The sequence below is a fragment of the Camponotus vicinus genome, unplaced genomic scaffold, assembly GCF_025532165.1.
Source record: "Camponotus vicinus isolate PSW18456_S1 unplaced genomic scaffold, iyCamVici1.0 SCAF_5, whole genome shotgun sequence".
Taxonomy (NCBI): Eukaryota; Metazoa; Arthropoda; class Insecta; order Hymenoptera; family Formicidae; genus Camponotus; species Camponotus vicinus.
The window spans coordinates 16,108,676-16,124,595 of NW_028141977.1; the positions used below are offsets into that span (position 1 = coordinate 16,108,676).

Below are 15,920 nucleotides of genomic sequence, written 5' to 3' on the forward strand. Positions count from 1 at the left end.
AAAGCTTACTTTAAATCCTTCTACTTTTTCAATATTAAAATTTTAATAAATCCAATTATCTCGAATTGCCTTTTATTGCACTTTTTAATTTTATTGTTATCGATTTATGTTATCAATATCGATTTTGTATGTACAAAAATTATACGCTCTCTGGGATAGCAATACAGCTATTTGCAAATATAAATTATAATGAGTCTTGAAGCAAGCACATTTGCAAATATAAATTATAATGAGTTTTGAAATCATATATTATAATGATATGGACTTAATTATATTTTATTAATGTATTTCTATTTTATAAGCGGGATATAAGCGTACGAATTTATAATTTTTTGCACAACCGGCACGAAAGATTTAAACAGAACAGTGTCAGTGGGACTGTGTTGACTAATACTAGAGCCAATGATGGAAGCAGTTATAAAGAATCTCTAAGCTCTCAAGTATATAAAGTTTAAATCTTCTCAAGGCGAAATCCAGCAAATCCGCCGGCATAAGTAGGATTTATGTTAGACAGGAGAAACGATGTCTGACACCATACCAAAGTAGAACAACCTAAACACACAACTTGATAACGGGGTGAAAGAATCTTTATTGTTTTGCAGAATTTGTACACCTATTATTAAAGAGAAAGATTTATCGAAAGAAAAATTGATTACGAATATCTCTTAACAAATACAGCGCTGTTATCCGATCTTTATTAGTACTTCCGAGACACAGCATGTGTGTTGAATAGCGCGTAATCAAAGTTACATTTCACAATCGATTTCTTGAAATACGAAACGTAGATTCTCCAAATGCTGAAGTTTGCACAGATTTTAGAGTTGCCGATAGTCGCATTTCTGACTCGGATTTCGCCTTCCCAACTATCCATTATACCCAAACTTTCGATCGATTTCTCGGCTTATCGCTCCGGCCCGCCACTTTATCGCCGCCACTTCATCTTTGAAATGTTTTTACTTGTAACGGGATGGTATGACGACCTGGGCCGTGAAACAAAGCATCGCTGAAACTCGATGACTGCGATCCCCATTTCCTGCGCGCGCGCACCTACGTCAAAACAAACTTCCTTGGTGATTTAATTACAAGGAATTACGAAGCACAACTTTGCCGTAAATACGTTAGTGGAGTGCTTCATTCATGTTTTCAATGGCGCAGGTGCAGTTGCCGCGATCCCGACGACACACGTCGCCCGACGCGGAAATTCAACGCGATCGACGCGAAATTTATTCAACCGCTAAATAACTGTGATTAATTCTGATCACGTAAGCCAACCAGCGGCTCCGGATTTACGTCGCGATCATAGTCGCTCTTATATCGCCAGCCTAATCGCCATTCTCCCCGGGATCATTATTTAATCTGTCTTTATCCGAGGATCGCGTAATTAGTTTTCTGTTTTATACAATTAATTTTCTATTATATATAGTATATGTATATATACATCTCAAATTATGATAAACAATATTAAATTAATAACACACAATCCATCTTTATTAATCTTACACAATCATATTTTTAAATCAAAAAGCGATTTTCGATATTGGATAAATGTGTATTTACTTTTAATCTCTATAAAGTTACTTAATTCCCTTTAATTTTATGCAATTATCAATTTTCCGTCGCATTTAACGGCAATTTCTATAATAATCAACAATATTAATCATGAATATTTATGTTAGATTATATATAAATAATGAGAGGACAGATAAATATGAATTGTTATTCATGAATCAAAGATCCTGCAATTAAAATCAGTATTTTTGGCTTATCGTAATTTTTAATTAAAAATTAATTTATCAGCATCGATAAATAAATTTATACCTACTCTTTAATCGTAATCATTATTATGTCCTCATTATTATGTCATTATATTATGCATTAGTAAACAATAAAAACGTGATAAATGAATTATTGCTGACAGAACAAGGAGAGAGATAAAAGGGAGTAAAGATGGTGTCACGCTCGCTCTAATCGTATCCCGCAACTTTGGCCCCCGAGACGATTCTTTGTCGCGCGAGAGACAAAAGGGCGAGACTGGAACGCGAAAAAATAAAGGAAAAGGCGAAACAGATTTATTTTTCTTCCTCCCTCCGCCCCCTCGCCATAGATCTTTCCCTTTTATCCAGCGCGTAGCATGCGCGGCTTTCCCGCAGCGTGGTATTTATAACTTCGACTCATTTTCCCTCATTGCGCGGAACAGCGGGATCCGGATAAATAATTGTTTTTGCCGAAAGTTTTATTGCGTTTCCACGCGCGCGCGCGCGTGCGCCAGTATATGCGGTACGTGTAAAGGATTTTATGGCGAACGGATTTATGGCTAAGAAGTTCCTACGCGGGGTTCCGCGCACATATCCGCTGCTCTGTTGCTCAATTGTTTCCACTCTGCCGAAGTAATTGCGCGACAAATCCGCAATCGGGATTCCTTCGCAAAAAGCACTCGCAATCGGCAACGACCACGTGACATTGGTCGAGCCCCATTTTTCCTAAACACCGCTGGAACACCATAGATACAGTAAAAATAGATTGCTCGTATCTTCACCGTGAGTGGAAAATATCCGTTCCGAGAGTAAAAAAGAAAGGGCGATAGAACTATTTTTTAATAAAACCAAAGAGATCAACAAAAGACAAAAAGAGAATCTATGTCTATGATTAACTGAATGCCTCTTCTACTTACAATAGAAACAGAGAGAGAGAGAGAGAGAGAGAGAGATAATTTGCTAAATATCGTTATTTCTTTTGTTGCGCTGCTCTCTTATGAGAAAATCTATTACTATATTTATGCACTGGACGGAAAGTCGATATAGAACAATATGATACCATAAATGGTTGTATTTCGAAAGCAAAATTCTTATTACATTTGCATATGTAGTTTTGATTTATATGTAGCAAAGTTTTATTAAATACGCACATATGTAAATGATTTGTGAAAATTGATGAAACTAAAGTTGTGTATGAACAGTTTGAAATGTAATTGAATATAAATTCGTTATTTAATGTAAAAACGTTAAAAATGATAAAAATTTAGTTTGACGTTCAAAAACATTTGTGAAACTGTATGTACATAAGTAGATTGATTTTCAATTATTTTCACTGTAAGAGTTTTCAGATTTCATTCAAATGAAGTTACTTTTAGCTTTCCAATTGGAAAAAAGACGATTTTAATTTAAATTATTTTAATTAAATGTATTAAATTTCATACTAATTTAACTTTTTAATAATCATTGATACAACCGCATTCCGTAAAAAATAAATTAATGTATTTCAAAAGAAACGATTTGAACGTACTTTTTACAAAAAGCCTTAGTTCTAGCCTCAGTTTCATAAATTTTATATTTTTAATTAATAAATGAGAATAACGTTCTTTTAAAAAATTTGAATCGTCTTGTTCAAAATGTATAGATATCATTGTGATAAAATGTGTTGTTACGCGATAATATTTCACAAAAGAAATAAATATTATATTTTATATATTCAAAGATTAATGCCTAATTTTTAAATATTTCTTTAAATACTTCACTTTTTCCCATAATTATGTATAATTTACTAATTTTGTATATTATGCAATGTAATCTTAATATAGTGTACAAATATTTGAAATAAGATGTGAAACAAGATTAATTTTGTATCGCACAAACTAGATTCGTTGTCACAATGTCGATGCTTTAAACCATAATAAGATTTCCATTTTTCCATTTTTCTATTTTTCCATTAGACGATACGTCGAAAAGGGTGTAATTTATTAGAATTAGTTAAAAACGCAGTGCTAATAACAATTATCGAACGCGACGTATTTCCCGTTCTATAATGGCGTAAAGGAATAAGAAATGAGAATGCGGAATATGGGAAATTGAATGCTGCAGCGGATAAAACCTTTTGCATTCGAAATACCTCTATTCAGCGCGCGCCAATTGTTATTCACGTACGTAATATCCAAAAACTACAATCGAATGTGATTTAAACGATCTTCGCTTCGTTGAGTCCGAAAATTCGTGAATCAAAGTACGCACCCTCGAAAATATCACACGTGAAGCGACGCTTCCTACATCGCTCTAAAAAAACTAAAGTAAAAACTCTAGCGAAAACGTTGCGATGCAATGAGGAGGATCGCGAGATTGATACGGGATGCGAAAAATTATGGAGGTAAAATTCTCTAAACTCGATCATGTTATAATAAATTTATTTATAATACATATTATGTCGCCCGCGACTTTTTCTTCGAAAAAGTTTCACATTTTCTGTAAAACATGCACAAAGTACTACAGATTGTCGCCTTTGCATTAATCTAGAAATTCTTTTTACGACTTGCCTTCGCGATTTTCCCTTCATTTTTCTGAGCAAAAATTACAACTTTCAACTTTAAAAATTTCAACTTTGAAGAACTTTATAATTAACCCTCAAATTACAATCCTGTTAAAGTGAAGTTCGCTCAAAGGTAAATGAAGAATAAAGTTCTGTTATCATGAAACTTAATCCATTAAGACCGCTATATTTTCAATCAGTTACAACTCAGAGAGCCTGTTGGTGCTTCGACATCTATTTTAAAAAAATAACGTATATATATTTTTATACTCAAAATGTTCTATATGAGAATATACATGTGTTTTTCTTGAGACACATGATGGATATACAAATTTAAATTTTAGATTGATGTATTTTTACCGAGTGTTTTTATATATACAAAAAAAGCAAAATATCTACATACGAGCAAATAGGAGTATTTTCGTTCTTAAAAAATGAACAAATCTCGCAGTGATCACACGCCATGATCAGCGAGTGCACCGGCATATATATCGATGAGAAAAGCAGCATTCATTAACAAGAATCGAATATTAGGATAATCTATCGAGATGCACTTCGGTATATCGCCAGTAATATCTCCGGTATCCAGCAAACCGCGCATCCGATTCGGTCGAGTTTAAATACATTCCGAGCGTACAACTCGTGTCCCGTTTCCCTGTGTGCAACTTAGAATCGTCGTTAAACCGACAACGTCCTCAGCAGCGAAAATGAAATCGGCCCCGTTAGAGAGAGGATAATTAATGACAGGGGAACACGCGGAGGGAGACGAGGGTTGCGCAAAAAAATCTGCTTACGTCATTCGCACTTGTGCGCGCGTGTTACTGTTAAGGATTATAAATTGTTGGCCGTTCTTTTCAAAGGACCTCTCGCCGCCAGTCCGTCGCGTAACAACAGCTCCCGCACAAGCGGCTTCTCTACCCTTGTTGTCCACGCCGCCGCGCGCTCCCAACCAGATCACGGTAATGAACGCGTTCTGCAGTTTGCACTCGACGCCATTATTGCATTGCTCGGGCTAAATAAATTATTCCGCCCCGGGCTTTGCGCGGGCGAGGAGATGTCGCGATCGAACGAGGGTACCGTCCGATACCCTCTACGCGTAGAGAAGCGAACGCACGTCGATCCGCGAACCGGTTGGATGGGATCGCTGCCTGTGAAAATTGCTAATGTATTGCGCGTGGGATAACACGCATTCTCGGAATGATTGTCCGGCGCGGCTCTATTATTCTCCGGGAGAGGTTTAATTGAGGGATACCAACAAGTGAAATAAACGCTACAAGCGAAAATTATATCGAAATTATACCTGCAACGGATATAACAAACAGTATATCGCATATACAGGACTTGTATCTTAAATTATGAAAGCTAAAATATCATTTTTGAAATAGAAAAATATATCGAAAAATAATAAAAATTAGTATAGAGGCTTAAATGATGAAAATATATCCAATAAATCGAGGCTCTACTCTTCAGTCTTCCTTTTTAATATTAAAAATATGTAATTAATGCTGCGATGTAATTACGCGATAATTAATGCTGCGATTTAATTTGCGATGATTAAAAACAAATTAAAAGTCCAGTAATTTATCATAACAACGATATTTTAGCAATTTAAGATGTAATGGATTCCCATACGAAATATATATGTATATAACAGTATACAATAGCGGTATCGCGCACGCTGCATAATTCAGCAAGATATTGGGCACTATTATCACAGTAAACCTCCGTTCCTCAATATCCTTTACATGATGTAATTATTCCTAATAATTAAAGCATATATATATACTTTGGACAGTTATTGGATCTTTAGAGTTAGTAAAAGCCGGAGAATTATGGAAATTGCAAGCAAATAATACTCTTTATTTCGATGAGCGGATTATATTATCCATTAACGATGTTGCATGCGTTTACGATAGATTAATTCAATCTTTTATACAACACAATTAGCTCATTAATTATTACTATGCTTAATACATATTCTAATAGATTTTATTGTTGACATCGGGATTGCATTAATTCGCGTCCGTATTTAATTATTTAAAAGAGCATCTATTCCCGTATATATCGGCAAAATTGATTACACAAGACAAATTTTTAGCGCCAACAGCGGTATCACATCGACAAAAACAACGACGGAGCGTGTTAGTCCACGTCGACAACGGATTAACGTTAGCGCGTTTTGGCCGCCCCGGATCGTCTGGCAAAATGCAAAAATTATAAAAGCAGACAGCGGGGTACACGATCCATCGATCGTGTCCAGGGGTGTCATTACTCAGAGTGGATGGTGTGGCCCGTTTGGTCGCGCGATATACACGATCGGTGGATAAAAGAAACCGTGATGGAATGGCTGCTGCTGTTGCTGTGCAGCGGGCGGGCGGGAAGGGAACAGACAGCGGAGGGTAGTAAGTGGGCTAGTAAGTTTCACGATAACAGTTATAAATGACCCTCTCTCGAAGCGCGGCGCCGCAGGACTCCCCAGCTACACGCCAGACACTGGCCCCTGCCTTAACACACGGGGACCCTCTCACCGATATAGTCGTAAAAGGCACTAAACAAACATACGCTAAGTGCCTCGGCCTAGTGTGCGCGTCTGTAGATGTGTATGTGTTTACGTACTCTTGATCGATAATCGGCGCCCGTCGATCGCACGTCTCGGACATCGTTCCTGGTCACCGTCCCGACTTCGGGGAACGTCACTTTCTTGCGACATCGCCTCGTGTAAGATCTTGTATGGTCGCGAATTTTCTCCGAGTAAATATTCTCCACTATACTGCCGTGTTCCCCACAAGCCCTTTCATCTTCTTTTTCCTCCTCTTTTTCCCGATCTTAATTTTAACGGATTCTCTGATCAGCTCAAAGTCGATTTTAGTGAAATATCGAGAGAAGTCATCATTTGTATCTCGTCTACTTTTTAACTTTCAACATTATATAAAACTTTGCTTCTAAGAATGAACTTAAGATTCTAATTCATTCGAAGTTAATGAAAAGTATGGTTTCGTCATCTATTTGTTTCTTTGAAACTTTGTTCGCGACAGATTTTCCTTTTGTTTGATCGCTTATAACTCGAGATTATTGACGCCTCGATGTTTTCGCTAAGAGAAAATTTCAAAGGATCTATTATTAAAATCTAATTGTACATTATTAATTATATTATTAATATCAATTTAAATGAGATATGTATTATTAAGATTTTTCCTAACAATACAAAAGATTTTTTAACGAGGGATGATTCACACATTTAAAATGCACACATTAAATATGCGTTCCCGATGTATAATTTATAATTATTAATTCATATATATTCATAAATGATTACGATGATTTACACAAAGCTACTCTTATTTATTCAGTAGAAAAAATATCTGAATATTTCATCTTTTCAACGCTTTTGCACAAAAGGAACAAAATAAATTTTATTAAAAAATTTTCATACACATCAAGAAGTATAAGCTGCAACCAACATTGATTAAATATAATTGTTGAACACGCAAAACGCTATTCCCTTTGTTAATAAATGTATATTCAAAGTACGATTCAAAGTATATTCAAATATATATTCAAAATATATATATTCAAAGTCTAAGACATAATGCAGGGATAAATTGAGTGTATTTACGCGCGTATGCGTGTGTGTGTGTGTGTGTGTGTGTGTGTGTGTGTGTGTGTGTGTGTGTTTGTGAAAGTTGTCTTCCTCGTTCGTTTTAACAATGGCGTAAGTAGATGAGCAAGTATCTAAAGCACTCAGAACTTAAGCACATTCGATCTGCCCCAACATACGTCTCCCCCTCTTTCTCTTTCTTCTCCTCAAAAGCACACGCACGGTATAAATTTATTACCAGCAAGATATCTTAATAAATCAACAAATATTATATTTATATATATAATGTGTATGTGTCGAGGTAAATTTGGTCAATTTCACATTCATCTTGAGTCTCTTGCGTCCGTAGTATCAAATGAATCGATCAATTTCGGGTACGCAAAAGTAGCTTTTAGACGCCACGACGTCCGAGGATATCGCATCATCCAGGATAGATGTTACGCCATAATTGCACCGTCCTTCGGAGGAAATACGGCGCGTTATCCGACGGTATTATGAACACAAATCTGCGTCGTCGTCTCTCTCCGGAATGTTGAGCGAAAGTCGCATCTCAAGTCTCGATTGTCCTCTTCGGCGAACGATCTCTCCGGCGCGGCGGTTCCTCTAAATTGGGATCTCGCTTTCACGTGACAGATAGCTTTTAAGAAATTTATCCAACCGCACATTAAATGACGCGGATCTTGATAAATCCAAATGGAATTTTGGTGTTACCGCGTTTCGCTTGGCGCGCGACTTTCGACGCGGATTTGGCGGTGTTACTCGATGCCAAAAATCGATTTATTGGCACTAATCCGCGCAAATGCCATGACATATTTCCATATTAGAATTTAGTGCAGGCCGTACGAACGGACGAACAAGGATACGAAGTGGGATACAATCGCGTGGCACCACTTACCCCCTACGCGTCGGTATTTCATCGTTAAGCTGGAATTGACATTCATTTGAAGATATATGTGAAATTTATTTTGCTCGCAATCTCACTGACAGTTAAATATATATATATATATTTGATGTTCCATTCCCCTAATAAATTATTTTTTGTCTACCTACTTTTTATTATCAAAGAAAATGACGATTTTCCTTTAATAAAACTTTCAAGAACATTAAAATTTTATAATATAATATATAAATAAATATAATTATATAATGTAATTTATATATATAATTAAATGTAATTATATAATATATATAATTAAATATAATTATATAATGAAATAATTATATGCACACATACACACACACACATAGCACAAATTTAAATAATCGAATAAAATTTTCTTGAAATTTAACAGAGAAAAAATTTAATATTAGTATTTAAAGATTAGTATTTACGATTAAAATTTTTGACTTTTAATTTTATAACTTAAAATCGTAACATTATAATATATACATTATTTATTTATTTATTATTCTTAATTATTATTCTATTATTATAATTTATTTATTACAATAGAAATAACTGATATAAGTGATATTTTCAAGTATTTCGACTTCTAATTACATATGTTTAGATATTTTTTAAAATAATATTAATACAATTTTTTAGAAAAATATTTTGATTTTGTCGCTCAATAAATGAATATAAATGAAATCATACAAAATAACTAAGTTTTTATAAAATTAAACTGTCATGTTTGAATAAATTTATAATTGAATATTATAATTGAATAAAAGTTTTTAAAAAAAATTATATAATATAAAGTTGATGAAGATTTATAGAATTAAGAGAAATATTTTTTATGAGTTTTTTATCATTTTAATTGAATAAGAATTATTTGATCATTATGATACTTATAAAAAATTGTTATAATAAATTTTTTAACATTTATATATATATATAATATAATAATAATAGTTAACAACACTAGAGTAATAAAAGATATGTACAAATAATATATATAGTTAATATAAAAGAGAAATATACAAATAATATATACAGTTCTGTTTAACATTACTTCATCGTGATTAGCTTTCGATGAATATAAATAATTCCAATGTTTACTCATGGAAATGAAGAGACGACGATTGGCGTAAAATACTTTTCCGCATACGTCTGCATAGCATCGGAAATTGAACTCACCGAAATTATGCAGCGGATTGAATTTCAATTCTTAGCTTTTAAAAGCTCTCAGTTTCTCATCGCGACAGCTTGAATGCATTTTGGAGTCGCGCTGCTGCCTTCGTCCTGCGAAACGCGCAGATGCAGACAAACCCCGTTCCGGCGCGCAAGTGGAACAAGTCGCTCCCTGAACAGACAGTGAAAATATCATGGCGGCAAGTTCAGATATCGATCGTGGACCAGTGGGATGCTGGCCGCCCGACGTTTCGCCGATCGCACGCCACCATTCGGCATCTTAAGCGCTTTTGTTATCGCTTGCCGTTTTTTTGTACACCATTTAACTGTAAGACTACTGCCAAGGTACACGTGTCAGAGAGCTCCGAAGATTTCTCACGGGGTGTATTCGTCAGTGCCCTACTTTCACACGCGTTTGTAAACAATACGGAAGATGCGGACGTCAGTGCTCACAGTTTTGCTCAATGTCTTCAGTATCATTTACGGTAAGTTCGCTGGTTATCAGATAAAACGATTCATTGGAAAAACGTCGATGACGTTCAGTTACATTTGTTCTATTATAAAAACGAATAAATCTCAAATTCCTAATTAGATAGCTACGTTAATCATGTGTCCTTCTGTCACATAATTGTTGAAAGTACGATAAAATTTTATTATTGAAAAACTTAGTATTGTAAAGAGAAATATTTTATAAATGTGTTTTGTTAAATTATTAAAATATATTTTTAATATACATACAGAATTGAGTTGCAGTCAATTTAAAAAGGATATATCTTTAAAATTCCTATTTCTCAAAAATACAAAAACGTCTCGATAGAATTATATATAATGTAGCTATATATAATATTCTATTTCTATATCGTTTCAAAAAATAATTAATATTTAATAACTAATATTTCAATAAATATTCTTTTATACAGGAGGCAAAGTTTACGAAGCAAATCCTGATACAAAGAGACTTTATGACGATTTACTGTCCAATTACAATAGATTGATACGTCCTGTTAGTAATAATACGAATACTTTAACAGTTTGGCTTAACTTAAAGTTGTCGCAATTAATAGAAATGGTATATAGACAAATACTACCTTATTAAAATAATATTTTGAAATTTAATTTACTGTTTTATTCATTTTATATTCTTAATTTATTTAAGTTATATTTAAGAATCTCGTGGGAAACTAATGATTAACACATTTCAGAATCTAAAGAATCAAGTTATGACAACGAATGTCTGGGTAGAGCAGGTAATATCTACAGTTTTATATCATTTTCTTCTATTTACATGGTAGTATTTCGGCTGTTATAGGCAGACTTACAAACTCTATTTGCTCTTTACAGAAATGGTTTGACTACAAATTACAATGGAATCCAGACGAGTATGGTGGTATAGAAATGTTATACGTGCCTTCCGAAAACATATGGCTTCCGGACATTGTGTTATACAACAAGTAAATTGCAACGGAATTTTTATGAAATATAATTGAGAAATCTCACATTTTCTTCGAATAACAAGGAAATTTATTCGCGATTGTCCACAGAGAGAACCGAGAAATTTATTTAATCAATTTGAAAAAATAAAGCGTTATGCAGAAATACTAATTTTGAGTTTTCTAATCTTCTCTTGTTTGTGTTGTTACAGCGCAGATGGAAATTACGAAGTAACGCTAATGACAAAGGCCACTCTGAAATTTACTGGCGAGGTATACTGGAAACCGCCGGCTATTTACAAGTCGTCTTGTGAAATTAACGTGGAGTATTTCCCATTTGATGAGCAATCATGTATTATGAAGTTTGGTTCGTGGACCTATAACGGTGCTCAGGTTATAACATTGCATATTTATGCAAACAATATAGGATATTCTAAAGTAATCGAATATTGTTAATTCTTTAAAATCATTGTTTCAAAGAAAAAATGAGAAAATTTTTTCTGTAAATTACTTTCATTAAAATAAATAGAAAAATGAAACCATGTTCAGTTGCTTTCAAATAAATGTTTGTCTATCAAAATTAAAATTAAACTCTTTGCACTAATAAAATTTAAAATTTGAAACTTAATTAAAAATGGCATGTTTATAATATAATAATAGTTATTAAATATATAAAAACATGGAAAATTAGAATATTTCCCGATAAATATAAGAATTCAAGTTAGATTTCAATTAAAGCTTTTTTAAAATTAAAAGAATATTTTGTAGTTTTAAGAAGTTTTGTAGTTTCTTGTACAGATTTTTGTTACAATGATTTTTAATTTAATTAATTATTTATACTTTATCTCTATTTAAATTACATAAATTCATTATTCATAATCACTAATTTCACTTATATAAATAATATTTATCGTGATAAACCTTAATCGTTTTATAAGTCTTTAGGTTACACTCGGTTTAAATAAAATATTTCAAAACGTGCTTATAAAATTTTTTGCCCACAGGTAGATCTGAAGCATATGAAGCAAGAGCTTGGTAGCAATCTGGTTCAAATCGGGATAGATCTCAGCGATTTTTATTTATCGGTGGAATGGGATATTCTTGAAGTACCAGCAGCACGCAACGAAGAATATTATCCATGTTGCGAAGAACCTTACTCAGGTATATATGTGTAAAGAATTAATATTTTAAATTTTATACAAAGTAAAATTAGGTCATTTTAATTATTTCCATTAATAGTAGAGCGAAAATTAAATTTTCATTTATTTATTAATTTTATCTTGGATAACTTGATACAAATAATAATTATTGTCATTTAATTATAGATATCACATTCAATATTACGATGAGAAGAAAAACTCTATTTTATACTGTCAATCTTATTATCCCATGCGTTGGCATCACGTTTTTAACGGTGTTGGTTTTTTATTTGCCCAGCGATTCTGGTGAAAAGGTAAGTATTTTATCTTTCGAATTTTAGAATTATTAAAGAATCGCGAAAGTTTATTTTGTTTTGGAAGTTTGTTACACCGAGTTGTAATCTCTGTTAACATATTTTGACGTAAATAACGAACAAACGAAAATATAACACGTCAACGAAGTAGCCACGAATTTAATAGTAAATATTTTTTAACAGGAAATGCTTAATTCTATTTTATTCGTCATAATTGCTTCGTATTGTTACGCAGGTATCATTGTGTTCTTCCATTCTTCTCTCATTGACGGTGTTCTTCCTGCTATTAGCCGAGATTATCCCCCCAACATCGTTGGCTATACCTTTACTTGGAAAATATCTATTGTTCACCATGATTTTAGTTACTCTATCCATTTGGATTACAGTGTGCGTCTTAAATGTACATTTCCGGTAAGTTGCGCATGTGTACGTGTATATGTGTGTGTGTGTGTAATAAAGTCATAATATATGAAAATAAATACAATTGCATATTAAAATTCGTTACTTTATAATTATGAATGCCTTTAATGAATTAAATAATGTAGATCGCCTTCTACGCATAATATGTCGCCATGGGTGAAACAGGTGTTTCTAAATTGGATGCCGAGAGTATTAATGATGCGTCGCACACCATACTCTACGCCAGAATATGATGATACTTATATGGATAGCGCATATACTAATGAAATAGATTTCAGGTAACAATTTTCCATTAAACATTAATTGAATTTAAAAATGTCTAAGTTTGTAATAGCCTAAAAATATATTTAACTATAATTTTTAAAATATCTTTCATATACATGTATCATTTTTTATTAAGAGAATGTGCTGATATTAAATTTGATCAGAAAAAAAATATCTTTCATGTTTTTTAATATATTATTCCAAAAAATTTAAATATATTATTTTATTTTAATATATTTTAATATATATTAAAAAAAATAACATGTATTATCATGAGACTGCATTGTATAAAGACATATTGAAAAATTGTATTGGATATAGAATATAGTTATAATAAGAATTTTGCAACATATTAATTCGAGTTAAAATGCTTCATTTAAGCGTTGACACATTGATTTTAAATGCTTTGCTCGTCTTTAATTCTTTAATTTTCGACAGTATAAGTGATTATCCTTTGGAATTGAAAGGAAGCCCAGATGCATTCGAAAGCGTCACTTCTACATACAAGAGTATCAGAGATGATGATGCACGACACGTGCCACATGCGTCAGGTAATATATTTTTTGTATTGTGATTTTTTTATTTATATATTTTAATTCTTAAGAGTTTTTTTTTCGTAACATTGTACTATTGGATTATTTTTCTAACATAAAGAGATATCAAATTTATACGAAAATTTAGTCATACTTTTATTACATGCAATTTTACATTAAGATATTCGTGAAAATAAAATAATAAAACATCGATTATATATATGATTTCCCAAACATATTGCATAACGCATTTAAACAATATAATTTGCATTATTAAAAATATAAATGATATAAATCTTAAGCGTATTGTTGAGCGAAGAGAAAGAAATTAAAGTCTTACAAAAAAATTGATATTGACAATACATTGTTTCAGTTACTGACAGCGAAAATACGATGCCGAAACATTTATCTCCAGATGTCATATCAGCTCTCAAGGGTGTGCGTTTCATTGCTCAACACATAAAAGACGCGGACAAAGATAATGAGGTAAAAAATCCGCTTTTTAATATTCGCATATTTTCGCATCATCATAATTCTCTTATTCACTTTAGCTTGGCTCTTCTCTAAACATTTGTTTTATATGTGATATAGTATAACTATATATTTTTTTACAATGTCTATCAATATATATATCTATCGTATATCAATATATCTATACAATCGTGTATACAATATCGATAGGAGTAACTTTAATTATAAAAAGTCTTGTCACATTTTTAAAGAATCCATCCGTTCTCACAGGTCATAGAAGATTGGAAATTCGTAGCTATGGTTCTGGACAGATTCTTTCTTTGGGTATTCACTATCGCGTGCATTGGTGGTACACTAGGAATAATAGGTCAAGCCCCTAGTCTGTACGACACCCGACACCCTGTGGACCAACAACTCTCTGGTATATCATTACGCAATTACATGCATCCACCGAATGCAACTTTGAACGAGTAATTAATTATCATCATGTAAAGTGACTCGAATGTAAAAAAAAAAACAGTAACACATCACATCCCTCCATTCAATAGTAACACATTACACTCTTTTAAATACACTTGGCACAACATATACACAGACACTTTCGCTCTCTACATCTACATATATCTGCCAACAAAATTTATCCATATTTCTTAACGAAAATAATTTCTCCATTCTCCTCAAAATAGCGAAATATTAAATAATCGCCGCAATAAAAACATTTTTCTCCCTTGAGTGAACATAATTGTTATAATATTGTTGCATCCCCGCGTCCTTTTCTTGCAGATATATTCGCCACCCGTTGTATTATATCCGCAAAGAAGGGACGCGGGAACGCAATATATTATCAGATATCAGGGTATTCACACAATCAGTGTAAGGGCAAAATTTATAATACATATGTAAGAAGCTTGTAGTGAGCAACTATCCAGTCACATAATTTTTTTCTACTTGAAATCTCCGATCATATATAAATCATGATACAAAAATTAAATAATAGCATAACTTAAGTCATTGATTAAGGCTTCCAGTCCTTCATAGCAACAGTGTTAGATCATGATGCAAAAAATGGCATAATTTCTTCTTCATACTACGTATATCGAAGTAAATTAATTTTGTCAGTATTCCAGATTAGATTTATGAGATATATTCAATGTTTTCTTTTTGATCATAAATAAATAAATAATTGTAAATCTCATCGATAGCTCACTGCATTGATAAATTCAGTATAACTGTAATAAGAGATCAAGGAATCTTAATTATGATTAAAATAAGTATTTTCAAACATATTTTTCAAACATGTTGAACTTGAATAACAAGCTTATTGGGAATAAGATGATTAAAGCATGAATTTGACAGTTTGATCATGAGAAATTTTATCATG

General features: G+C 32.7%; 1 protein-coding gene across 6 annotated transcripts in view; it reads left to right on the forward strand.

Moving 5' to 3' along the window:
* Positions 1 to 15,271, forward strand: part of Nachrbeta2 (nicotinic acetylcholine receptor beta2) — a 316,200-nt gene extending 300,929 nt beyond the window's left edge. For 3 of the 6 annotated variants that reach the window (XM_083099407.1, XM_083099404.1, XM_083099408.1), the window contains 12 exons: positions 9,864 to 10,453; positions 10,889 to 11,037; positions 11,171 to 11,215; positions 11,310 to 11,419; positions 11,611 to 11,836; positions 12,403 to 12,559; positions 12,724 to 12,851; positions 13,087 to 13,262; positions 13,397 to 13,549; positions 13,974 to 14,086; positions 14,442 to 14,554; positions 14,810 to 15,271. In XM_083099407.1, the coding sequence (XP_082955533.1) occupies positions 10,402 to 10,453; positions 10,889 to 11,037; positions 11,171 to 11,215; positions 11,310 to 11,419; positions 11,611 to 11,836; positions 12,403 to 12,559; positions 12,724 to 12,851; positions 13,087 to 13,262; positions 13,397 to 13,549; positions 13,974 to 14,086; positions 14,442 to 14,554; positions 14,810 to 15,013 (1,626 nt within the window). In that variant the 5' untranslated portion in view covers positions 9,864 to 10,401 and the 3' untranslated portion in view covers positions 15,014 to 15,271. The remainder of the gene's footprint in view (positions 1 to 9,863; positions 10,454 to 10,888; positions 11,038 to 11,170; positions 11,216 to 11,309; positions 11,420 to 11,610; positions 11,837 to 12,402; positions 12,560 to 12,723; positions 12,852 to 13,086; positions 13,263 to 13,396; positions 13,550 to 13,973; positions 14,087 to 14,441; positions 14,555 to 14,809) is intronic. The other 3 variants (XM_083099405.1, XM_083099406.1, XM_083099410.1) reach the window with 3 other exon arrangements.
* Positions 15,272 to 15,920: the final 649 nt, after the last annotated feature.